Consider the following 25,853-nt stretch of genomic DNA (forward strand, 5'->3'; position numbering starts at 1 on the left):
GGTCAACTTAGGATCTCTCCCGATGTGGGTCAGCCCATAAGGGGAATATTCGCTATCAAGCTGTTGATTCCCTATCTACATGACCGCCTCCGCTGGGAGTTAGCTTTTGTCCGACCAACAAAGCTAAAGCTGCACTGCTTTATACTGCGACATTCTTCCACGTGGCACCGTTTATCGACCTTGCAACTGTTTAAACGGACTCGCTCAACGTAATAAGTTATGCCGTTTAGGATCTCCACGCCAGTAGTCTTGCCTGTAGGGGATCTCATGTTTAATTTCAACGGGAATGAGTATATTGAAGCTAATCAAACTTATTATCTACTTAGTCTTATGAAAATAGATTTGTTTATTTATTTATTTTAAATTATATGATATTTTTATTTTTAGATAATAGTGTATTTAATAATTTCTTAATATACTAATATTTAATGTGTATTAAAAATAAAATTTATTAATTTCACAAATAAATTAGAAATTGAGCATTGTAGGTAACCATAGTTTTATATTTTAATTTAAAAAATATAGTTTAAATAGCTCATGAGAATATAATACGTTTTAAAATAAAAGTATTAAATAAAAATATTTATATAATTGTAATATCAATTAAAACATGTAAAATTAAACGGATCTAAATATTCTGTAAAATGATAATAATAGGTTTGGGATATGATAAGTAGCTTGGGATAAATTTAAATTAAATTTAAATTTAATTTAAATATTTAAAAATATTAATAGAGATTGAATTTAGATACCGTGATTTTCATTGATATTTCACTCGTTGTCATGGTAGGTACTATCAATATAGACTTTTATCTCAAAGTCTTACATAGCATTTTTGTAAATTCGTGTGAAGTTGGTAAACCATCCAAGGATAAAAATAGCAGCAGCAATCATCGCTAGTTGCCACTTGACTATTTTAATTTAGTAAAATTTGCCTTAAATATTAAGAGGACGCGGTTTTGATCCAAGTTTTAGAAGTCAGATTCTATTTGACAACATTTCAAAGGAGCTAAGACAAACCAAACATGAAAACAACCTTTTCAATCTGTTGCTTCCGGAAATACATATGATATGATCACCCATTGATTTGCTCATATCTTCTCCAAGTCGTCATGGCTTAGTATTCACCAAACTAAATCACAATTTCAGCCCTGTTGCCTTGTCAGTGCAATAGATGGCTAAAAGAAATAAAAGATGAAAACAACTAACATATTAAAATATAATAATAAAAAATAATACTAAGCTTTAGAAACTGTCAAAAAATTCATTTTAAATATATATGATTTAGACTTACCAGCAAATAGTTAATATTATAAACTTAGACTAAAATATTTAATAAAAATTATTATTTAATTTTTAAAAATAAAAAATTCACTAATTAATTTATTATTTTTTTAAAAATGAATTAATTTATCAATTTTAAAAACATTAATGTTCACAACATTTTAAAAAATTTATTTATTAATTTTTTCATTAATTTTTTTATTAAATATTTTAATATTTAATATTCATGATTTTAAAAAATTTATTAATTAATTTTTTTATTATAAGTATTTTAAAATTTTTTATAATATTTAACGGTTAAAATTAATTGATAAATTTTTTAAAATAATAAAAATATTTTAATATATTTTTTAAGATTAAAAAATTAATTAAAAAATTTTTATATTATACAATTAGATAATAATCTTTTTAATATTTAATTAGGGTTAGCAGTAAGCCAATTGTCAATGGACCATGTTGAAAATTGAATTAAATTTAAAATAAAAACTAAATTAATTAAGTTAAATTTGAATTAAAATTAATTAGTTTAGTTCTAAATGGAAATCAAAATAAAACAAAAATCTAATTCGATACTCGTGCGATTTTAATTCATATCGTTTTCAATTCAACCGAAATAATCAAGTTTGACAAATCACTGATTAAGGATATTTTGGGGAAGATTTTCTTGTTCCATTATTAAATAAAAACGATTTTTTTTTTTGGGTCAATTAATGTGCAAATCTAAATAAAACCTAAAATATCGAACATTTTTAAATGATGTTTTTAAATTATGTTTATTGATTATAGAATTAAAAAAAAATATATAAAAAAAAAGGAAAACAAAAAGATCTTATAATTTTTTAAATTTAAGAAATTAATTTTCTGTATTAAATTTAAGAGCGGAATCTCTTTGATTCGCTCATCAGCGAATAAAAATAAAAACGGAAATGGGCCTGGCTCAAGTAAATCCAATGAATGGCCCACTCGGCGTGAAAAATTTCTATCCCGCCAAGCCGCTCATATAAAGCCCTGCGACCCGCTTGTCTTTTTTGGCTCACGAGTCCGTTGCTCGCAACGTCTCTCTCTCTCATTCTAAGAAGTTGAAACGATTGTATCTTTCAATTTTCTCTGCCATTGAAACCTAAGGTTTAGTTCGCCTTTGAAATGAAGTTGAAGATCAACAAAGCCTGCGATCTCAACTCTATTTCGGTCCTTCCTCATCAATCAAGGTTCAATGTTACTTCCTCCCTGTTTTTGTTTGTTTTCTCTTAAAATGCTCGAAGCCTCTCCATATTTTCTCAGCTGCCAAACATAGGCCATAATTACTCATTTTTACTTCTCATTTCAAACGTTGTATTTGTTTTCCATTGCTCAGTAAGATCAGCTTATATGCTGCAAAGTAAAAAAAAACTTCATTCATTTCTCAGTTCAAGTTTGTTATTGTCTAATGCGTTCACTCTAGCTTGGCCTTTAATAGCTAGTTAGCTGTCCTCGCCCCCCCCCCCCCCCCCCCCTTTTTAATTTCAATTAAAAATTCCCAGAATATAACTGCTTCTCCAGTGTGATCATTCTCACCTCCTATTTCGCACTTGTGATTTTCCTAAAGACTAAAATCCTATCTGTTGGTGAGATTTAGAGCTTTCAAATCTTATCACTATTTCCTTCAGCTGAAACTATAAAAAAAAAAAAAAAAAACAAACTATGTATCTAGATTTAATTTTCATTTTTTCAATTCAAATCCTTTTATTCATTATGTCTCTGTAACAATGAGAATTGCATCTCCTTGGTTTGGACCGTTATTGTATAGTTGTATTTCATCAATAACAACATACCTCTACTTTGGGTTTTTTTTCATGTTTTAAGATAGAGAGGGGCAGAGATTTTGAACTTCTAAACATTGTCATTTAGGACCTGAGGAAATGTGGAACTCTGCTAGATATGAGAGAGTGTACAGTTTGTTTTATTTTTGAAAATCTTGTTCTCTGTTGTTTACTGTGTTTTATTAATGACATGAAGGAGAATGAGTGTTATACCAACTGGACTACAAACATCACAGCTTAGATCTCAACCATCACAGCAATCGTTTTCACAGGGGATTTCATCGCAGCATGGCATGTTTTCTCAGCTCTCTCAGACCTCTTTTGATGAAGCTGTGACAAATGACCAGGTTCAATCTCATTTCTGCTTTTGTTTTACGGTGCATACGGAGATAGTCGAGAATGGAGAATTAAATTGAATTGGAGAATTATGATTTCAACTTTTTAAAATTGTTATCTAATAATCAGACTTAGGACCACTAAGTTTGCTGGATGCATCAGAACCAAGCTCAGTTGTATTAAGTAGGGGTGAGCATGCAGTTCGGTTTTGAACCGAACCGAACTGAATAAACCTAAATTTTAAACAGAAAACCTAAATTTTAGTGTTTATGAAAATCAAACCGATTTTAGTTAGAAGTCGAACCGAACCGAACCGGTTTGGTTCGGTTCGATTCGATTTAATCGGTTTCGATTTTTAATAATTTTTTTATTTTTTACACTTTATTTTTAGTATTTTAAAATTTAATTAAAATATTTTAATTTTAATATAATTTAATTTCTCCATATTATTAAAAAAATATATTATTATCACTAATGGATTTGGTTCGATTTTTTCGATTTTTTTCTGATCAAAACTGAACCGAACTGAAATAACCGAAATTTCTAAAATTAAAAATCAAACCAAACCGAAATATATAAAAAACCGAACCAAATTTTTAATTCAATTCGATTCAATCGATTTTTTCGATTTAAACCGAATTCTCCTCACCCCTATTATTACCCCTAGTATTAAGTCACGTCATGACAAAAATTAAGATAAGACATAACATTTAGTCAATTTCCTTTCCGATCTTGATGCAATTAAAACAAGAAAATTGAGCCTTCAGCATTTCGAAAGCTTTGGTGTCTCCAAATATGAATAATCTAGGATGTTATTTTTGTTGGCAGAGCCCTTTTTTCTGATACATATGATCATTATAAAGTCTGAACGTCTAATTTACTTATATTGCATACTTACTGACGTCATGCAAAAATCAAAACTGTTCTTATTTGAGGAACTTTCAATTGCCATTCCACCTCTTCTTTTTGCCCTTATTTGGAATGCCAAATTTTAAAAAAGTAATTTTTTTTTTCAAATTTTTGTATTTGATAAAATCAACAATATAAAGATTCACTTCTCTTAAATTTTTGTGAGAATTAATTTTGAATTAAAAGTAAATCTTATCAAAATTATTAGAATTTTACAAGAAATAATTTCACTTAACTTACATTAAAATTACTTAATTAGCCCTTAAAGCTTTTTTTTTAGATTTTTTTCTTCTATCCTTTGTTTTTTTGTTTGTTTTAATTTTAAACTTATTTCTTATTTTTAATTAATAATTGCTCTTTACAAAAATTATTTTAATTTAATAGTGACTATTAATATTTAATATAATTATAACTAATATTAAAAATTTATTATATTATTTTATTAATTTAAAAAATAATTTTTATATTTTTAATAATAATAAATTATCTAAAATTTAGATTTTAAATATTACAAAAATATTAATAATATTTTTTTCCATGAATGTGATAATGATTGTTATTTATAAAAATAAATATTTATGTTTAATTTAAAAATAATAAAAATTATGAATAAATTAAATCAATTCAAATTTTATTATTAATTTGTCTAACATAAAAAAACTTCAATTGAATTCTATTATATTTAAATTGATTTCAAACATAATGAATAGAAATCAATTGAATTATAGAATTCAATTCTTTTATTAAAAGAATTGCATTCCAAATAAGAGTTTTAAGTCTCAAATGCTTTTATTATAATTAGACTTTGGGGGATGAAAATAGCGCGGGGTTGTGTTTTTCTCTAAAACTTCTTTTAGGTTCCTTGTCCAGGACAAATTTCCTAGTCTGAATTCTTTGTTTCTCTTCTTCGCCAAACACTGGAAAGAGACCAGTATTTCTCATGATGATTTTGGCTTTCAATGGCAGTAATGATGTAGAATTGTGAGAAATTATTCTTCCTATTATTGTTGATACATCGAATATGAACTAAACCAAAATAAAATAAAAATGTATTTGTTGTTTTGCGCTTTTTTCATCGTCTTTGTTCATTTACCGTTACAGAGATTTAATTCACAAGAGCGAGAGAACTCTGTCAAAAAGACAGCTTGCTTGCCCTTAGTTAGCTATGCGCGTGAAGAGAGTCAAGTGCCAATCTCAAGATCCACTACCAATCTAATGCGCAAATGGAATCCCGTATCTGTTCCAGATAGTAAATGTAAGTTTGCACGAGGTAAAAAGAAGTCATAATGAAAAGTACTCGGTGATAAGAAGTTTGTATTTACTTGAGCAGGTCAGATAAATGAAGAGCTTGAGCACCGGATTGGAATGCTGGAAACTTCATTAAATAAGTTCGGAAAGATCTTGGGTGCTGTGCAGAGTGATGTCATGCAAGTAAATAAGGGAATGAAAGAAGTATCACTGGAGAGTGAGTACTCCAAGTCCTTGATAAATTAAATGAAAATTTTAAATCACATGAAAATGGTCGGCTCTATTGCGACAAAATCTAATTGAGGAATTTAAATGTATCTTTCCATAATTGCAGTTAGAATGCTGTACGATCATCAATATAATATTTATTTATTTATTAAATGAATTCTGTTTTCTGCCTGCTGTAAGTTCAAACGAGAATGTCAAAACCATTTTTCTAATAGTTTCCAGCTTTTTTTTTTAATTACAAATTGTCATGCAGTGGAAGGCATACGGCAGAAGTTGATTGTCCTTGACGCCTCACTGCAGCTAATGGTAACAGCACCGTTCTTATGTCCCTTATGACTTTCAAAGTCTACCTGCCTTCTTGTCAGTGCGTTAATGAACGTGAGCGCCGTTTTTTTTTTGACATCACTGAGGTATTGAAAACCAGATCAAGGGACAAGAAGATACTAAATTTAGCCTCGATGGGAACTTGAAATCTATATCTGATCAACTGTGCAAGGATATATATCAAGAAAAACTACAGGAGATTTTCTCGGTGCTCTCTGCCCTGCCAAAGCAAATGGAAGCTTTGCTGCTGAAATCACAAAATGCCCTCTGCATGACCTTCAACAAAGTGACGCAGGCATGTATAATAGTGTTGTGTGGTGGTAACTCTTACAAATATGAAACTTTAACCTTAAGTCGTACTCCATTTCTCAACTGAATAAAGATTTTACTACTTTCTATTTTAAGTAGTGCCGTACTTCTCAACTTTTCAGCCTCTTTTTATTCATGACTTCCATCTTTGCAGGCAACGACTTGCAACTTGAAAACTCCCAACCAAAATAGCCCGTCGATTACTGTGCTTTTACCAAAGGTATTTTGTTCTTTTGCACAAGCGACAATAACTTTTTCAAACATTTACTTTTACGAGCATAAATTCTCAGAGCGCCTTTACCCTTGATTGCAGGTTACTGGACGTTATACCACTCCACAAAGAAAGCTGAAGCCCCTTAGCAAGTATGCAGAACTCTTTCCTTCTTTCTTTCATATGGAATATAGCTTAGATCCACTGATGACCCTATGCATAGTCGATTTTGCAAAGTTCCAGTGGTTGGCGTGAGTCCTAATAGCGGGAAATTTTATGATGGACCTTGAAAGAGACCAGGGAATCTTATTTTGGTTTATGCAAATCATGGTTGAGCTCCGACGACTAAATGGATTAGTTATTCTATATTAGCTAAAAATAGCAAAAATACTTCGGTGTTTTTCAGACATGTGTATTCCGTTTTCGTGCTCCCAGAAATGTCCTTGTTAAAGGTGCATAATCGTTCAACGTCATCATGGCACCTGCATCGTTTGCTTGGAATTGATTAATTGTCCAGATCGGTTACATGTAACTTCCGTAGTTCTGAGTGTTTATTACGCTTATATTACCCTGCATCTAACCTCTTGAGAATTGTTGATGCTTTTTTCTTGATATCAGTCCAGCCATGCCTTCAAAGCTCTGTAGGCAAACAACGGTGCGTCCAAAGATAGAAATGGGAGAATGGAACACTGTGAGGCCGGAACAAGATACAATCAGGCAAAGGGCATCCCACAAGGAACAAACGTCCAAACGAGTTTCTTCTTTTCAAAAGGTAATTCTCATTTCATGCTATATGCAGGGGTGCAATCTGAATTTGCACGATTGATTAATGAATCATATCAAAAATCTAAACAAATTTTTTATTATTCGTATGATATAACACGAGCCTATTAATCAAATGATATAATACGATTCATCTAATAAATAGAATAAATTTATTAATACGATTTAATATAATTTAATATATTTAATATATTTTAATATAATTTAATATTATTTATTTGATATATTTTAATATAAATTCAATATTTTTAATATTTTTAAAATCATATATTATATAAAATTTATATATTTATTTTTAACATTTATAAATTTAATAACATAATAAAATATAAAATTTAATTATTTAATATTAAAAAATAGATTTTAATATTTAATAAATTAATATTTTAACAAACATTTACTAAGATAATATAATATTATATAAATATATATATTAAATAAATTTTTAATAAATAAAATAAAAACAAATTATAAAAATATTAATATTTATTTTGAATAATATATTTTTTTAACAATATAATTATGAGTTTATAGATAAGGATTGGCATATAATTGTCATTTCAAAAAAAAAAGGATTGGCATATAATTGATTGACACATGACATAAATATTAAAATATGTAATAAATATAATTAATTGATACATGACAGGACATAAATAATAAAATGTGTCATAAATGTATTAAATCAAATTAAAAAATAAATTTTAACACGAAATAATTATTATAATATCATAAATGAATTAGCACAAATTTGACAGAAATATAAATAAATTTAACTCTAACTTTTAATTTTTCATCTTGTGTTGAGGGATAGTGCCTAAAATTGCAACTCCAAGCTGCCTGTTTGCACGCGTGGTTTTGGGTATCCTTCGTCAAAGATCATACCTTGTGGAAGTTTTTTCCGGACCGCAGATTTGAGAAATTGTAGTCTCCTATAATTGTGATTGCATGTACACAATTTTACGTAAAACGAAATCCAATTAATTTAAAAAGCATCTAGATAATAGTAGGTCCTAAATAATTGCAATTATCCATTTTATATCCCTCTACTTTTAAAATAATAATTTTTATAACCTTAATAATTGTATTTATAAATGTATCTTTCTTAAATTGAATTGTCACTCTATACAGTTCTATGCGTAATCACAATTACGTAATATAAATGGATGATTTGGACATTAAATGGGATCTTCTTTTAATTAAATTTGATAAAGAGAAAGAAATCTGAAAAACCTAATTGAACTAATTGTATGTATCATTAAGCGTTTAGTAGGATAGTCAATAATTTGAAATGTTTGTTTCATTATCCATTTGAGATGATAGTCCACTGTGCAGGAAAAACAATGTAGTTTTATCATCGAATCAGATGAGGATATTGATGGAGGTTTTTCATGCTTTATGGATGAGAATAAAACAGGTATATACTGATGCCAATTTTTCAGGGTTTTATTTTTACCCCTCATAATTGCTCTCTCATCCTTGTTTAATAAACTTCCCATGCTGCTACAACTGTAGCTGCAATGTTTAACTTGGGATATTTGTTTTCCCCTGAGAACATAGTATATTCATTAGCCACGCCTATAGTGCTATTTTGAAGAGTGACATTTCTCTCTGACAGAATCTATTCTGGCTGAAGTTATTAAAAAAACTGAGTTTCATTAATCCAGTGACACATCACACACGCACACATTTGAGGATACGTCTTTTTCTTCTTTTATTTTGGGGTCTATTATTGCCATAAACTTTACATGTTTCCTCGGGAAAGGCATTGGGAACTACCTGATTGATGAAGCAACAGAAGAGTCTGAGCTTATTCTGAGAAAAGCAAGGAGGAGAAAGAGAAAGCACTGTAACCCAATAGTTATTAATTGAAGGTATACCTTTGTTCTCTGCTGCGCCCTCTGAAATTTCTTATACATCTTGCCTTAGTAGATTGAACTCCCAGTGATTTAGGATTTCATAAGGAATTCAATACTTAAACTAGGAAGATTTTGCTAGTTGTGCAGATGGAGATTTCTCTCTTATCATAAAGCATCAAAGGGTTTGAAGGAATTTCTGCCAATACTCCTAATTCAGTGTTATGAGCTTTCATTAGTTTAATCATTTTTCCCCACAACCACGCTCTCTCAGATCTTAAGCATTAGGCACCAAAATATCTGTGATACATTTGCAATTATCAGAGGCATAACCATGTGAGCAGGAAGAAAGGTGATTTTCTTTATCATGTCCTTGATAGTCCTTTTTCATTTAAATTTCTTTCCTTGAGTGACACTGTTTCACAAGCTAAAATTCATTCACACCCGTTCGGATTAAGAAAGTTTTTAAAATTTTAATTTGTCTTTTTATTAATTTCAGGATTAAATTTTATTTTTTCAACTTTAATAATTTTCTTCTAAAAATTAAAAATTATTATATTAAGGAAATCCTTTTATTTATCCTAAACAGCTATTTAATAAAGGAGGGAAAATGACAACTTAAAAGGTGTTGGAGAATAATCACCAATGCTTAATTCGAATCACTATCAATAAACACTAAATAGTGCATATTGTGCGCCTAAAACGAAAACATAAATGTCAATTAGCAGTACATGAATAATTGCACGCATGCTTAAAAGACATTAAAAGTGGGGACGACTAGACAAGATAGGCTTTATCATTGGCACTTGCACGCATACAGTTGGGTCTGTCTCTAAGGAAAGGAGCCTATCTTGTCAGTTGAAAATTTTCTCTTTGGGCCCATCATCATGTGGCAATTCAAAGCCCAATTACGCCTTTCGTTGGGAACAATACCGGGAACAGCTTAAATCATGCGGTGGCCTGCGCGATAACAATCCCGAGGCTCTCCTGCTCGTAAATCACCGTTTTAATAATCAGCCGGAAGCCCTCTATTCTTTTTAATTGGTGCAATATATACTCCTATAGGCGACGGTATACATTTTTATTTTATTTTATTTTATTTCTGCAGAAGTTAAAATTTAGGATATTGTAGTGGACAGGATCTCAAGCTATAGTGAGTGAGATTCATATTTTCAATGTTTAAACCCTTATTTGTAATGTTAAATTTTGGAAAAATTTTAAAAAAAAATTCTTAAATTTTTATATTTAACAAAATTAATTTTATAAAAATTTAATTTTTTTTAATTCTCATCTAGTCACTCTCCTATTTACAAGTTATGAAAAATTATAATGATTATTTTACTTTTAAAATAAAATAAGTAATTTATTTAAAAAATTTTAGTGTTGAATTATTAAACTTGATGTGTTGGTGTTGTTATAATTATTGATTAATAATATTTAATTAAATATTTATAGTTTATTCTCATAAAAATGGGAGGTTTTAACTCAAATTTTTCATTGTGTAGATATATATTTAAATTTATTGGTTAATTTAATTTAAAAGGAGTTCAAACCAAGCAAGTCCCACAAGATTCCAGAAAATGTTAAAATCTGGATTGAGCCATAACATTTGATATTAAATTTTTATGAAATTTGATTTTGAATTAAAAGTAACTCAAATTTGTAAGAAATCATTTCGTTTAAAGATTATTTATATTAAAATTGTTTAAATAGTTCTTAAAAATTATTTTTTATTTTTTTATTTTTTATTTGTTTTAATTTTAAATTTATTTTTTTATTTTTAATTAATAATTACTCTTTACAAAAATTATTTTAATTTAATAGTGGCTATTAATATATTTATAATTAATATTAAAAATGTATTATGTTATTTTATTAATTTAAAAATATAATTATTATATTTTTTATAATAAAAAATTATGTAAAATTTATATTTTAAGTGTTATAAAAATATTAATGATATTTTTTCAATGAATAAAAATAATTTTTATTAATAAGAATAAATATTTATGTTTAGTTTAAAATTAATAAAAATAATAAATAAGTTAAATTAATTTAAATTTTATTATTAATTTATCTAATATAAAAAATTAAATTGAATTTCATTATATTTAAATTGATTTCAAATAAATGAATTTTTTTATAAATAGAAATAAATTAAATTTTATTGATAAATTTTTTTTTCTTAAAAAAATACATACCAAATAAGGGGGAAGAGAAAATATTTTCTCCATGAAAATAAAAAAATCAGAATTGAAATTTTTAGTTTTTTTTTTTTTTTTTTTGCATTATAATGTACACATTTAATCACTAAACTATTGTAGGAAAGAACTGCCTTTTCTTGGGAGGATTGTGTATGCTGAAATCTTTAAATTTTTTTTCAGTTAAAATATTTCTAATTAATGTTCCTTTTGTTTTATAAAAATATTTTTCATATATTTTAGTGTTTAAATATTTAAAAATTTTAATTAAATAAAAAAATATTTTTTAATTAAAAAAAATAAACTATGTTTAAAAAAAATGACTTCCTTTATTTCGAATGTTCATATTTTTATTAACACTTTTATATACAATTTTTACTAAATTTTATTTTTAAATTAAAATTAAAAAATAAAAAATAAATTATTTCATTGAAAATATATTTTTTATAAAAAATATTTTTTAAATATAAATTATTGTCTGCAAATAAACAGAAATTAAATGTTAATTTTATTTTTATATTTATTAAAAATATTTAATTGAATTATTTTAATTTTTTATTTAAATCGATTTAGAATTTCAATTTAAATTTAACTGAGGTTAAAAATTAAAAAAAAATTAAATTTATTGATTTCTCGATTTAATCTAAAGTTAAGGAATATAATTTCTTATTTTCTTAATTTTTATGTAAAATTAAATTTAAGCTTTGAATTAAATTTTGAAACTATTTTAAATATAAGATATCCTAAACTGGACATCTCAAATTAAAGTATTTATTCAAAAAATTTCTTTCGGCCATCCCTCCTTTAGCCTTTAGAACCATTAAAAAAACAAACACGTGCGTCCCATCCACAAATATGCAACTCCTTTCCTTGTTCTAAAATAAATAATCATTGGTACGTGGTGTTATGAAATCCAGTAAAGAATAGATTCAAGATATATTTTTTCTCCCTAGTTTGTAAGTCTTTCCAGTTGGTTTATGTCTTTCTTATTTTATTATTTTTATTTTCTAATCACGTGTAATTATCATTCTGCACCTATACGTCTTGTCATTGTTATATTGACCAGACATACTATGTCTTCTCTTATTATCAGGCGGCTATTTAATTCTTTTAAATGGCTATTTAATTATTTTCGGCGCCATGTGGACATTATCTCAGATGTCGAGGGGTTTGTTGTCTCGCGAATCTATCAAGTCGATTAGGTTGGGCCTCGTACATATGGGCTAGAGTCTTGCCTTGTCCAACCCGTCTAAGTGAGACCTAGGCTGCATACTGAGGGACAGACCTGCGTATTGGACTTTTATAGGGTTATGGCTTGGCTTTTCCAATGTGGGTTCAGTCATAGCTTGGGTATCCAAGACCCAATGTTCATCAAGTGTCTCTTTACCCACTCATTGACAATGGGGTAAATTCCGAAACTCTAATTATTACTGCACGACTCTAAGAGTGGTTTTGTCAAAACGTTTTCTCTTCACCTTCACCCATTTCAAATTTATGCTTTTGATTTCACCCGTTGCTCTGTCTTTTATGCTGCTTCTGCTATCTTGCTCTCCTTCTTCCCTGTAATTTCTACTTTTTCAATTTAAGATACGTCTTACTCTTTTCATGGCTTCCGTTAGAATTTTCGATGTTGTGGGTCTGATGTCTTCTATCACCTTTCTTCCCTTTCTAATTACTTCTTCAGTGATTACATTGACACCACCATTTATAGGATTAGGGCTCCTCTTCCTAATGAGAGGATTATCCTTCCCAACCCTCCTTCAACGGGCCTAATAGACGTCCAGTAGGGATGCAACCTAGTTTTATTTGTCAAACAAAGCGATTTTGAGTTGACCTTTCCTTTTACCCCCTTCTTCATTAAAGTCTTCCACCACTTTAGGGTGAGTCTTTGTATGTTGTCTCTCAATTCCATCCTATTCATATGCTGCTGCATGGAGATCTAGGGTTGGTAGGGTCTCTACTCCTTCCTCTCCCACCAGTGTCTGTTCAGTACTTCAGGTTCCCGGTCTTGCCTCCTCTCCAGCCTATTTGGTCTCTTATCCTCTCTAGCCTATTTGGTCTCTTATCCTCCCTAGCCCTTTCTCTATCTCTTTCCTCCTTAATGAATCTACTCGTGATTAAGGCGTCATCCTACCTTATATACTTTTTTGCTCTTTTCATTAGCTCTGTCAAGGTGGTAGGTGGTTTTATGCTCAGCGATCCAAAGAACTCTAGGGTGGTGGTGCCCTTCTGCATGGCTTCCATGGCTCTTGCTTCATTAAGCTCGGGTATTTGCAAAGCTTTCGAGTTAAACCTGGCCACATACTCCCTTAGAGTTCCTCCTCTGCCAAACCATCTCTAAGTAGCTTGTTTTTTCTTTCAGTTGGGACCCAGCAATGAATCTGCTGATGAATAAGCTGGCCAGGTCTATGAAACTCTTAATACTCCCGCCTCCAAACTGTTAAACTATGCCCGGGCTACTCTGGTTAAGGTGGTAGGAAAAAACTTACACATCAAAGCATCTAAGTGGGTTTACAGCTCCAAGAACGTTTTATAGTTCAAAATGTGCTCTTGGGGGTTTCCCGTCCCATCATAGGTGGCCATTGTCGGCATCATGAACTTCTTGGGATGGCTTTCTATTGTACCCATCTCACAAATGGGGATGAGGTAGGTAGCAGGGGACTGTTGTTATCCCGTGCCCCCAACTCTGCCAGCAGTTGCTATTCAGCCTTTCTAGCTTTTGATCTACATCTGCTTCCTATCTTCTAGGCCTCTTCTCCAGACAGTAGTTTCTTTCTTTTCTGACTCCTTACTCTCCGACCTCTCTACTAGTTCGGAGGAATAGCTTTCAGTCCCGTCATTCTCGATAAGCTCCCTTACTACTCAGCCTCTTATTTTGGCCATGGGCTCGTTCTTTTTGCTGACTTCTCCATTTCCATCACCTATCCTCCTACCCCTCTGTTGAGGGGTTTGATGGTTTAAGGTGGATTGGGGCTCATTGACGTTGAACCCTTCGGTTACGGGTGGTGCACTCAACGGGGTGCTGAGTTCCCTCTGCTGCAATATCTGGCCTAGTCAGTGGGCAGTATTTTGCAACTGGAGAGCCATATTCTGCAGCTTCTAGTCATATAAGATTATTCGGGACATGGTCTCTGTTGAGTTTGGTGAAAGGTTAAACAACATGGGTGGTTGATTCAATGGAGCAATAGGGCTAGAGAATGAGAACCGTGGTCCCTCCTAAGCAGAGCTTAGATCATTTAAGGTGTTTCCAGTATGGTTTTCACCATGATTGGCCATGTGGATCTCAGTAGATGTAATGAGGATGAGAACTCCATGACGAAAAAAATCCCCTTCTTTCCTTCAGAGGGTGCCAATTGATGTCATGAGATTCAATAAATAATAGACTCAAGGTATATTTTGGTAAGTCTTCCCTAGTTGATTTATGTTTCCATTCTTTTATTCTTTTCTCTTCTCTCTTCTAGTGAGGTGTAATCGCCATTCTGCACATGTGGACATGATCTTGAATGTCCAAGGGTTTGTCGCCCCGCGAATCTATCAGATCGATTGGGCTGAACTTCCTACACATGGTTTAGAGCCCTATCTTGTCTCATTCGTTCGAGCTAAGTCATGAATTGCATACTGGAAGAAAGGCCTACGTATTGAATTTTGATATGGTCATGGCTTGACTTTTTTAACATGGTCCCACTCATAGCTTGGGTATCCAAGTTGATCAATATCTATGAGATAATGAGCAAAAGAATGATTGGGCCCCATGATCACAAGTTGCTAAAGCGAAAAATCTTATACATATATGATTCTCTTTGGTTGCAGAAGGTTTTGATATGGGAATTTTTCTAATGTTGCTTACGAGGCAATTTCCTGTAAAGCGAATGTATGGCGTTTGTTTATAATAAACTTTAAACAAATGATTAGATTGACAGAATATGTTGTTTATCGATCAAATGCCTTTGTTTATTTTTCAGAGACGAAAGCTTTCTTATCTTATTAGATAATAAAAAAATATATAAGAAATGTCTACAATTTCAATGATTTAAAAAAACTCATTTTCATAGGAGAAGATGGTGCATAACTAATTACTTTTATCCACTAATTTCCTTAAGTTGGTTAACTAATAATCATTTTAATACAGTGGGTTTCATCCCTATAATTTGGATTAGTTTCCAAGTGTAATACAATTTGAAATAAACGTAACTTGCACTTTCTTTCTTGGATGATAAGATTTGCTTTGGGATTCCCTTTTGAGCTGAGATAATTGGGTTTTGTTCATCAAAAGATGAAGCAACCAATGACTTTAAATAGCCAAAATTCTTGTATTGGAGAAACAATCCACCTAAATTAGTTGAATAAGTTAAGCAGCCAAAGTCAGGTAAGTTGTAAGTTTGGTTCCTTTATCCTTTGTTTCATAAAGATAATTTTGTTATAATCAGTTCAAATTGTAGATTATTATCTTTTTTAATTTACTACGTATTATAATATAAATTAAAAAATGATTAAAATTAAAACACAGTCAATTGTAACCAATAAAAAAGAAATGTTATTGAGATGGAAACATGGGATCCATTGTCTGCATCTGCATGTATTGAATTAGAAATGAGTGGTTGGTAATGGTGAGGTCTACTGTGTCCATCCCAAATGGTCCTCTCTGCCTTTACTAATTTTTTAATATCTTTAAGAGAAAGCAATCCTAAATGTTAGCATGCATAAGGCTCCCTTTCCCCACCCTATACCCCAAACATATATATATCATCACATTCAGCTCCTCCCAATTACTTTATTCTTCCTCTTTTTTTAGTATTTATAAGTGAAAATTTGAGGATTCAACTTATAAGACTAGTTAATTAGTTATCATTAGGGATAATTAAATTTAACAGTTTTTTCAACTAAAATAATTAATTTTCTTTAAAAAATAATTTATATTCCATGTATCTTCATTGTCAAAGTAAGCTATGCAAAAATTATGTATTGTTTAAGATATCCTGTTCCCTATTAGTGGTCCACCACTAGTGGTTAGCAAAAGCATTTCTTGTTCCCTCTACAACCAAAGATTCCAAATTTTAGAGATAAACCCAATTTGTAAACTCAATGCTAATTTCAAATAATTATTGAGATTTGATACTTGATTGTCCTGTTATTAACCCTAATTGTCATTAATAATCATAACCATTAATTTAAAGGGTATCCAAAATTCCAAACATCTCTTCTTCTTTTCAGCTTTTTCATCACATTAGGTGTTGTGTTATCTTCCCCACCATAACCAAAAAGCACCCATCAAACCATCAATGGAAAGAAAGAAGAGCAATACAGGACAGTGGAGAGGGTAGCAATTGTCTCATATGGGCCTTGCTCCAACAAGTCACCATTAGAGTTGGTGAATTTAGTGGCCCCAACTCATTTTTATTTAGTGGGGACCTAACTCAACTTCATTCAATCACTTAGAGGCCCAACCACTCCAATGGCATGTCTATGTGTCTCTTTGCCATTCTTCCTCCACTACAACCCTGTCCCTAATCCTTAATGGCAATTGTATTTTTTTTAAGCTATAATGTTATTAGATCTAGAATTTTAGAATATGAGTATAAGTGTAGATAACGAAAGACGTTTTTTCTATTTTATTTTTTTTTTTCGCTAGTGACGTCTAATAGTATCTCTGTTACAGTACCACTTGTTTTTGTTATTCAGATTCGTACATATGGATATGTCAGAGTCTCTTTCCATGTCAGACAGCTATTTAATTTGTCCGACGCGCATGCAGTCAGAGTTGCAAAATGACTCGACCTGTTATTTTTCTTCACGTCACATTACCGGACTGGATTTCTTCCTGCTGAATTTAAACTCGCTATTGACCCGGTTTGCTCCGTGTGTCTGAGTCAAAACCTGAAATACTAAATCGGTCAGCTGAAGGGGTTTTGGGATAGCATTGTTTTCTTAGACTTGATTTTATTCAAGGTGGATGAGATCCGTCGGTCATTGATGTACAAATTAACTTAGGTATTGCATGAGTATCAAAAGCAACAAAATTTCTATAGGAGAGACTGCGTTTGGAAAAATAGTCATTAAGGTAAAATATTTCTTAAATTAAACTTAACTATATCATTAACTCTCTTACTCTATCAATTTACAAATTTAAATAAACGATAAATTCAATAAATTAAGAAATTTAATTTAAAATTTAATAAATCAGTAAATTCAATAATTTTTATTTTGAGTTAAAATTGATTTAAAAAATTGGACAAAATATTAAAAAAAGAGCTATGTTCAACATCTCTAATAATTAATTGATAAAAAATTACATTTAAATTGTTTACAAAACATTTTTTCTTTGGTGCAGGACAAAGGAAATGATTTTTTTTTTTTAAATGGAAGAAACTGAAACTGAAGGTAATAAAAGGCAGAGGGAAATTTTAAGAAGAGAGGATTTTAATAAAAAGCAAAGTTCAGATTTGAAATCAAAATGGAAGAATCCATCATGACTAACATAATAGCATTTTGAGTCAAAAACAAGCCACCATATTTAGCTTAGCTTCCAAATATTAAAATAGAATAAATATTAATAAATTTAAAATAACATGTGTGTTAAATTATTTTTAATTGGAAAATATAAAAATTGGTAATTGACTAAAAAATTTTAATAAAATAAATAAATTTTATTAATTATTTATAACTAGATTTAATAGAATTTAATATTTCCTTTTAAAACTCTATAATTGTTTTTTTTTTAATCTTATGTTAATATTTATTTACAGAAAATAATTTATATTTAAAAAAAATTTATGTAAAAAAATTTTATGTAGAAAATATATTTCAATAAAGTAATTTAATTTTAATTTAAAAATAAAATTTATTAATAAATTTATATATACAGATTAATTTTTTGTTTAAAAAAAATATTTTCTATTTATTAATTTATTAATAATTTAAATATCAGAAATTTTGGTAAATGTTTTTGCAAAAAATCTATTCTTAAAACAAAACGAGTCTAAATAATAAAAAATCTATAAATTTTAATTTCCAACTTTACCCTTGCCCTTGCCCGTGCCTCTATTTCCTGTTCGTGCATGCGCCTCCTTTTTCTCATTTCTCGTCTCGGATAGGAGATGCCAATAAAAATCTCTCTCTCTCTAGAAAAGGCCAAAAAAAAAAGTAAACCCAGCCAATCCCGTGCAAACTTCTCTCTCGGCTGCCCCAAAGGCCAAAGCTCCACTGAGGAGAGAGAGAGATGGTGACGTTGATGATGGTTGAAGGTGGGAGTGCAGAGGAGAAAATGGAGACAGGAAAAGCTTTTCTTGAATGCAAAGCTCTCACTTTCTCTTTGCAAATGGGCCCATCATCAATCACAGTCCTAAAACCCAACTGTCACGTATTCTTCTTCTGCCACTCTTTCTCTCTCTTTGCCAGCATAAACTTTGTAAAGCCTTCAACTTTCACTTTCACTTTCACTCTTCTCTCTCCCTTCTCCGCTTTTCTTGAGAGTCTTTAATGCCTGCCCATACGAGGAGAATTTCGCCTAAAAAATAATGGGTCGGTGCCTAGATAAGCATTTTAGTCTTCCTTTCCTTCTCCCTTTTTCTGCTAGCCCACTTATACCCAACCCTGAAAATAACAAAACTCCTGTTTTTCCTTGTCATTTATTACAAAACTCCACCAAAATTCATCTTATTTTTTATTTTTTATTTTGTTTCCTCTGGTAGATTTTTTTATTTATTTATTTTTGGGGTGGGGGGTTTATCCCTGAATTGGGGACAATTTGGTCCCTGTTTAGGCATCTCTCCTGTTGCTGTGACTCTTTTTTCTCCCCTCCCCTCCCCTCCCCATTGTAATTATGAGATTTTTCTCCCTTTTTGCTTGAGTAATTTTTCTTAGAATTTGCTGAATATTGATTTGGGTGTTGAAGAAAAAGCAGGCTCCCTGCTGCTGACTGCTAATTGGAGAAAAAATTAAGGCGGTAGGAGTTCCAGATATTAACATCGAAAACAAGCTTTCAGTTGATAAACCCAGAAGGCGAATATACCTGTTTCTGCAACGGCCAATTAGTCCCTGCTCTGAAGATTGGTCTTGTGGTATAACTGAAGGCGAGCTTTTACACAAAGTTTCTGGTTATTGATTAGCTTTGCTGATCGGTGAATTTATCAACTTTGTGTAACAGTTCTTAAAGGTGAAGATCTAAATATCTAAAGCTTGAGCCAGTGGGAAACTATCAGGCGCTGCTTAAGGCTTGTGGAGGACAAAAGAAGTTTTTCAATGCCTTGCTATCCAAAGAAACGCGTCTGAGGAAACTTCGCTCGTTGAATTGGAATCTTTGTCCACTTTCCTTCGGTCTACTATACTCGGCTGCATTGTTGTCCTTGGCCTCATCGAGTTTGAGGTATTTAATTTTCCTCACTCCATTTCTTTATTGTCAAAATCTACGTCCCAGTTTATAAGCTATTTATGACTTTTTTTTTCTTTCCTTCTTCCATTTCTTTTTCACATATTTTTATTCTTTACTTCTTTGATGGTTCACTTGTTCTTGACTATGATTGTTTTTTATAATCACGAAAATAAAAGAATATGAAATATTATTGAAGTTTTGCTTCTGGGAAGAGGTAGCAACTGCTGCGTTTTGTCAAATTACTGTTGGCATTCTGGAGCCACTGGTATCAGATCTTCCTTTGAGAGGCACTGGTGATTTGGGTTAGATCACCCTCAGCCACATGCAGACTCTGGAACATAGAGTCGTTGATCTCCCATGATTCTATTTCATTCTAGCTGTTAATCTCTGAATTACATTTAAGCATTCTTGTTTGAAGAACGAGAATTCAGCTGAATGCTAAAGAGTCTGAAATTAGAATTTCTTGGCTTCCCCCTTCTTAACATTTTCTTAGGAAAAATAATGGATATTGAATTGTTCCTTTTAGACTTTTCCCTGTTTAAACTTGTTTTTGTGTGTGTAATCTTCTGAATTTATGATCTTAAATGGAGAGCTGTGATTAGTAAAATCATGCTTCTTTATATAATTGAGTGAAGCTAGATAATTTAGTGTTTAAACATTTTTAACAGGCTTTTATATTAGTTTATATGACAATTTTTTTCCCCATTTTTCTTCTTTTTTGCAATCTGATGTTGATATCTCAGAGGCCATTAAATATGTAATAGGAGGACCACTAATTTGTATTACCACGTGAATTGGATATAGGTGAGTTGATGGTGGCCTTTAATATCTAATTTTATTATATGTTCTTATTGGATGCGTAATTTCACTCTATGCTGCAAGTGATCACGCTATTATTTACTTTCTTTCTGTTTATTTTCCTTTCAGACTTTTCTTGATAGGAAAAACTTTTTGTATCCCTCAGTCCATATGCGTGGAGTTTTGAATTAGAAGCTTATGTTATTGTTATACTTTCAACATCTGTTTCTTTACTTTTCCCCCCCTTGTTTATCAGATTTCAAGTGATCACACTAGCAGAAAATTTGAATGCACAAAGCATATTAAAGAATCAAACATTCGTCATGGCAAAGAAATCTCAGAGACGCCCTGTGCGACATGAAAGGCACCAATCGGGCTGCATGTGGGGTTTAATTAGTATGTTTGACTTCCGTCATGGTCGATCAACTCAGAGGCTGCTTTCAGATAGAAAACGTGGGCCCAAGCATGTCGTTGGTAAGATCTCCCTTCTAGGTCTATGTGAAAGTTAGAGTGGGAGAATTGCTTTCAGCAAAAAGGGATGGTACATGCAACATGCAGAAATTTTGTTACCAAATTTACTTTAAAAAGCTTTGGTTGCAAGTGATTTGTTTTTTTTACTGATTATTGAATGACAGTGTTTTCTAGTCATACATGTTAGTCTAAATACTGAGCTTTGTTAACTGGTAAATTTTTCTTTTTACTACAGTCACTTTAAGTTAATTAAATTTTTGAAGTTTTACATAATTAAACTGTGTCGTTCTTCTGCAGCTTCTGGGAATGCGACGAATATGCCTTTCTTGATGACCAATCATGATGAAAATTATCAAGACATCATTGTAAGTTTGTCAACTTACATGTCCAAAAGTTAGTGTTTTCCAATACTTGTGATAATATTTCTTACGGGTTAGAATAAAGGGACCTATAGTTGTGGCGTGAATTTGACCCTTGGAATTTATAGGCTGCTCTTTTGTAAATTACTTGGTATTTACTCCTTTGCAAATATATCAGGGTGGTGAGGAGAGTGCAGTAGCAGCAGCTGATGCTGGTAAGGCTAGCGTGAAGAAACTCATGGAAGAAGAGATGTTCTGTGAGATAGACTTGAAGGAGGAGATAAACAATACTGAAATCGAAGCAAAGCAGTCTAATTCAGAATATGGAGGCAACAAAAGGAAAAACCGCAAAAGAACAAATAGAAGTCGCTCAAGAAGTTGTGAGATACACATAGAAGATTTGGATGCTGCTGAGAACTTGGAATCTGAAAAGCCTTGCCACCGGAATTCAGAAAAGCAATCTACTAATACTCTTGATATGGGCGATTTGATGGAAGAGTTTTGCCAGCAGATGCATCACATTGTTTGCTTAAAGCATGACCAGCATGTTGAAGTTTCCAGCCAACCAAACTGGAAGAATCCTGACTTTGAAGAAAAATTGAGCGAGGCAATCAAAATTTTTATAAATCAGAGGCTTATCAATGGGAAACATGTTACAGGTGATGAGGAAATTCACCCTTCCAAAGAGCTCAAGGATGCACTCAGGATCCTAAGTTCTGATGAGGAATTATCCCAGAAATTCTTACAAGATCCAAAGTCTGTAATGGTGAAATACGTTGAGAACTTGTGGAATGTTCAAACAGGGAAGGATGATGTCTCCAAGCCACCTGGAGGATCAAACTTGTCAGAACAGGAGATTAATGGCTTGAAACAGTCTGATGAGGTTATGCATGGTAAACAGCGCAAGTTTTTCAGGAGGAAGGCCAAATCTCTAGACAAGAACCCATCAAAGGAAATTGAACCTTCCCAAGCTTCAAATAGAATTGTCATTTTAAAGCCTGGACCCATAAGCACGCAAAAACCTGAAACTGAAGGAATTCTTGGGTCATCATCAGTATCTCAAATTGCCACAAGAAACAAGGGACCGAATGAAAGAGTTGGTGCCTACTTTTTCTTCACTGAAATTAAAAGAAGGTTAAAACAAGCCATGGGGAAAGAACAACAAGAGATCCCTCCTGATGGCGTTTCAAAGAAATTACCTAACAAGGTTCGAGCTAGGGGAGATAGTGATAAAAGATATAAAGAGAATGTTGGAAGAAATTCTCCAAGTAAGGACCACTTCTTTATTGAAAAAATTGCTAGACCTCCAACTGGTGTCAAAAAGAGAGAGAAGAATGACAAGTTGAAAGAATTTGAACCAGGTTTGAAGCATGAAACTGCTACTTATCCCAAGCAAAGATCATCTAACATTTATATGGAGGCCAAGAAGCATCTCTCTGAGATGCTTACCCCTGGGACTGGGGATGCAGAATTTTCAAGAAGGCAGGTTCCAAGAACCCTTGGAAGGATTCTCTCTCTTCCTGAGTACAATTTCTCTCCCATTGGCAGTCCTGGAAGGGATTGGGGGCAAAATGCTGTTACTGCACAGAAGAGATTTTCTGGCAATGAAAAAATTCAGAAACAAGAAAACAATGTTGACCATCTTGGTCAAATGACACTAAACTCAGAGACTGAGTTGTGTGCTTCTAATGACAGCTTTGACAATAAATCAAGAGCTTCTTCAAACCAAAATTCAAGCATTCCAAATGAACCTGCCCGGGATAATGAAGGAGAGAAAATCTTGTTTTCTGTTGAAGGGGGGATGACTTCAGAAGGTATTATTTTCTTAATTGTCTGTTTATAGCGATATATTGATGGATAACTCATTGCCCATATTTTTCCTTAACATTTGACCTGCCATTGATTGTGCAGGTGATGTGGATATTGTAGAAGTAGCTGAAATTGTAGCCCAAGAAAGCAGCAATATCTTGGATACTCTTTCTGAGCCAAGCGACTCTTCCAGTACAAGAGATGACCAAAATGGTGACATGTCTGAAGTTTGTGAGGAAAAAAGACAATCTGAATGCTTGAAACATGTAATTTTTGTTGTTGATTTCTCTGCCCATGCTAGTTGTTTCTCCTGCATTTGTAACATTTTAAGCCTAACAAGTAACAACCTTCCTTTTCCTTGTCCAGGATATGCATGAAGAGAACCAACCTCCATCTTCTGCATTAACATCCCCATCCACCTCTACTATCAGCAAGAAGAATGACAGTCTAGAAGGTATTGTAGAGGTATTAGAGCGGCCAAGTCCTGTATCTGTACTAGAGCCACTTTTCATAGAGGAAGAAATCAGCCCAGCGCGCACCAGATTCCAACCTGGTAGGAAATCATACAGAAGTTCAGTTACTTCAAATGTTTGTTTTGGATTTAACATCAATGATGTTTGAGTTAATGTTAGTTCATTTATCTTCAGCTGAACTGCCAATTCGACCCCAGAGAATTCAGTTTGAAGAGCATGTCCCTTCAGCTGCAGATATAGGTACTCATTTGAAAGCTTATATGGCAGAGAAGGAATCAATATTTGAGTATGTGAAAGCAGTGATGCTGGCCTCTGGAGAGAATTGGGATGAGTTCTATATCATGTCCAATTCTTCTGACCCTCTTCTTGACCCATCAATATTTGATGAAGTAGAGTTCTTTCCCAACCAACTTTCTTGTGACAAGAAACTTCTCTTTGATTGTATTGATGAAGTTCTCATGGAGGTATATGGGCGCTATTTTGGTTGCCCCCTTGGGTTATCATTTGTTAAACCTGCCATCCGACCTGCACCGGACATGAAAAATGCTATCCGTGAGGTGTGGGAAGGAGTGTATTGGTATCTCCTTCCACTGCCACTGCCACATACATTAGAGCAGATAGTCAAGAAAGACATGGCTAAAACAGGGACATGGATGGACCTTCGATATGACAGTGAAACTATCATTATTGAGATCAGTGAAGCCATTTTTAAAGATCTGATGGAAGAAACTATGTTAAGCTGTGTAAATGAAAGTTCAGAAAGTGGAAATCCTTCAATTGCGGCTGAGTCGAAGGATCAGAGTAGCATTGATGTGTAAATGACAATTTACTTGCGTTTGTTCATAACAATAATTAAGCTCTGTTGTTTCTGGGTGGAAGGAAAGTAAGCAAGTCATTGCATGCGGAGCGGGAAAAGCAGTTGCATTTCAGCAGGCTTCATTTGGCCCTTTTACTTTCTTTCTAACTTTGCCATTGAGATCATGTATATATCAAACAGTTCTGACATTGTAAAGCCACAATAGCTTGGGAGCTCTACTAGGCATAAGTCCTCAAATGAAGTAGTCAAGCTTCATGGGCAGGAATCACGAACCCAATCAGCAAGTACTTCTTGCTATCAAACAAAGACTGCTTGATTTCCATGGCAATCTTTTTCAACCATGACCAGATAGGCTTTTTACACTCAGTTCAGAATAGAACTGCGATCATTATCGACTTGTAGATTATAGTGTGCTGAGTCAAGGCAGCTTATGTTGCTATTTTCTTGTTTCTTTTTGCCCTGATTTCATTCATTCTTCTGTCAAGTTTTTGTTTCTTTTATCCCTCTTCTTTCTTTATGAAGCTGGGGTTGCTATGAGTTTGTGACGATTCGGGGGTGATTTTGCAAGTGTGTAGTATGCAATTAACAAGCTGTTATTGCTGTATTCTGATTTATGAATAATTAATACAGGCAATATATGTAAAATACATGTGAAGTGCTTGCTTAGTTGCACTCTCTCTGCCTTTAACTACTTGCTAATTGCTCTTTACATTGGTTTTTGTTTTCTTTTTTTCCTTTCCCAATTGTTTAGGCCAGATATATCCTGAGCTACACGTGTTAGAGATAACACAGTATCTGCTTTAATCATTAAAGCCAATTGCAGATGAAACACAATTTGTTCAATCTCCATGGAGCCCCATTAATCAACACATGAGACATGACTCTTTTTCTGAAAACCTTTTTTGGCCTTGCATTCTTTTTATTTTCTATTCTAAAACCCACCAACACAATCAGAAACTGCTATAGAGAAAACATCTAAAATATTCCAATTGACAAAATGTGCTCAAAGTTAAAAACTTGGGAAATATTTTGTCAAACGGCTGTTGCTTAGTGTCGGCCATTTTCCACTTGTAGGGTAAGGAGTGAGTGCGAGTGTGGGCTCAAGGCTGATGCTCTACTCAAATACAAGAGGACAAAGACCAAATAAAAAGCAAACAACAGAGTATCATTTCCTACAGGCCAGGTTTCATATTGGCCATCACGTCATAGAAAAACATCGCTGAAAGTCACCTGTGAGAAGCAATCCCAGCACTAGTTGATGCATTTTCAG

At 32.2% G+C, this 25,853-nt stretch overlaps 2 protein-coding genes across 8 annotated transcripts; both read left to right on the forward strand.

The window, feature by feature from the left end:
* The first annotated feature begins 2,329 nt into the window (after positions 1 to 2,329).
* LOC110623686 (putative recombination initiation defects 3) lies at positions 2,330 to 10,456 on the forward strand. Of its 5 annotated transcripts, none has more exons than XM_043949361.1 (12): positions 2,330 to 2,492; positions 3,280 to 3,430; positions 5,430 to 5,583; positions 5,659 to 5,793; positions 6,058 to 6,110; positions 6,229 to 6,423; positions 6,592 to 6,657; positions 6,751 to 6,800; positions 7,267 to 7,420; positions 8,755 to 8,848; positions 9,197 to 9,305; positions 9,430 to 10,456. In XM_043949361.1, exons 1-11 carry the CDS (start codon positions 2,428 to 2,430, stop codon positions 9,301 to 9,303), a joined length of 1,224 nt encoding a protein of 407 aa, XP_043805296.1. In that variant the 5' UTR covers positions 2,330 to 2,427; the 3' UTR covers positions 9,304 to 9,305; positions 9,430 to 10,456. The 5 variants fall into 5 exon arrangements, with proteins under 5 accessions (XP_043805296.1, XP_043805298.1, XP_043805293.1 ...); XM_043949363.1 differs by having other exon boundaries at positions 9,438 to 10,456; XM_043949358.1 differs by lacking the exon at positions 9,430 to 10,456 and having other exon boundaries at positions 9,197 to 9,322.
* An 8,245-nt stretch (positions 10,457 to 18,701) lies between these two features.
* LOC110615452 lies at positions 18,702 to 25,274 on the forward strand. Of its 3 annotated transcripts, XM_021757301.2 has the most exons (8): positions 18,702 to 19,545; positions 19,632 to 19,850; positions 20,911 to 21,128; positions 21,423 to 21,490; positions 21,663 to 23,298; positions 23,396 to 23,559; positions 23,660 to 23,846; positions 23,941 to 25,274. In XM_021757301.2, exons 3-8 carry the CDS (start codon positions 20,978 to 20,980, stop codon positions 24,582 to 24,584), a joined length of 2,850 nt encoding a protein of 949 aa, XP_021612993.1. In that variant the 5' UTR covers positions 18,702 to 19,545; positions 19,632 to 19,850; positions 20,911 to 20,977; the 3' UTR covers positions 24,585 to 25,274. The 3 variants fall into 3 exon arrangements, with proteins under 3 accessions (XP_021612993.1, XP_021612987.1, XP_021612999.1); XM_021757295.2 differs by having other exon boundaries at positions 18,702 to 19,850; XM_021757307.2 differs by lacking the exons at positions 18,702 to 19,545; positions 19,632 to 19,850 and adding an exon at positions 19,907 to 20,660.
* Positions 25,275 to 25,853: the final 579 nt, after the last annotated feature.

The sequence above is a fragment of the Manihot esculenta genome, chromosome 1 (genome assembly GCF_001659605.2).
Source record: "Manihot esculenta cultivar AM560-2 chromosome 1, M.esculenta_v8, whole genome shotgun sequence".
In the NCBI taxonomy this organism is placed as follows: Eukaryota; Viridiplantae; Streptophyta; class Magnoliopsida; order Malpighiales; family Euphorbiaceae; genus Manihot; species Manihot esculenta.

Bases quoted from the DNA above. Each gene is read 5' to 3' on its own strand.
- LOC110623686 (XM_043949361.1), top strand. From the start codon at position 2,428: ATGAAGTTGAAGATCAACAAAGCCTGCGATCTCAACTCTATTTCGGTC. The intron at 3,431-5,429 runs GTTCAATCTCAT...TTACCGTTACAG, and splicing joins AAGCTGTGACAAATGACCAG to AGATTTAATTCACAAGAGCG. The intron at 7,421-8,754 runs GTAATTCTCATT...TTGAGATGATAG, and splicing joins GAGTTTCTTCTTTTCAAAAG to TCCACTGTGCAGGAAAAACA.
- LOC110615452 (XM_021757295.2), top strand. From the start codon at position 20,978: ATGGCAAAGAAATCTCAGAGACGCCCTGTGCGACATGAAAGGCACCAA. The intron at 21,491-21,662 runs GTAAGTTTGTCA...CAAATATATCAG, and splicing joins AAAATTATCAAGACATCATT to GGTGGTGAGGAGAGTGCAGT. The intron at 23,299-23,395 runs GTATTATTTTCT...TTGATTGTGCAG, and splicing joins AGGGGGGATGACTTCAGAAG to GTGATGTGGATATTGTAGAA.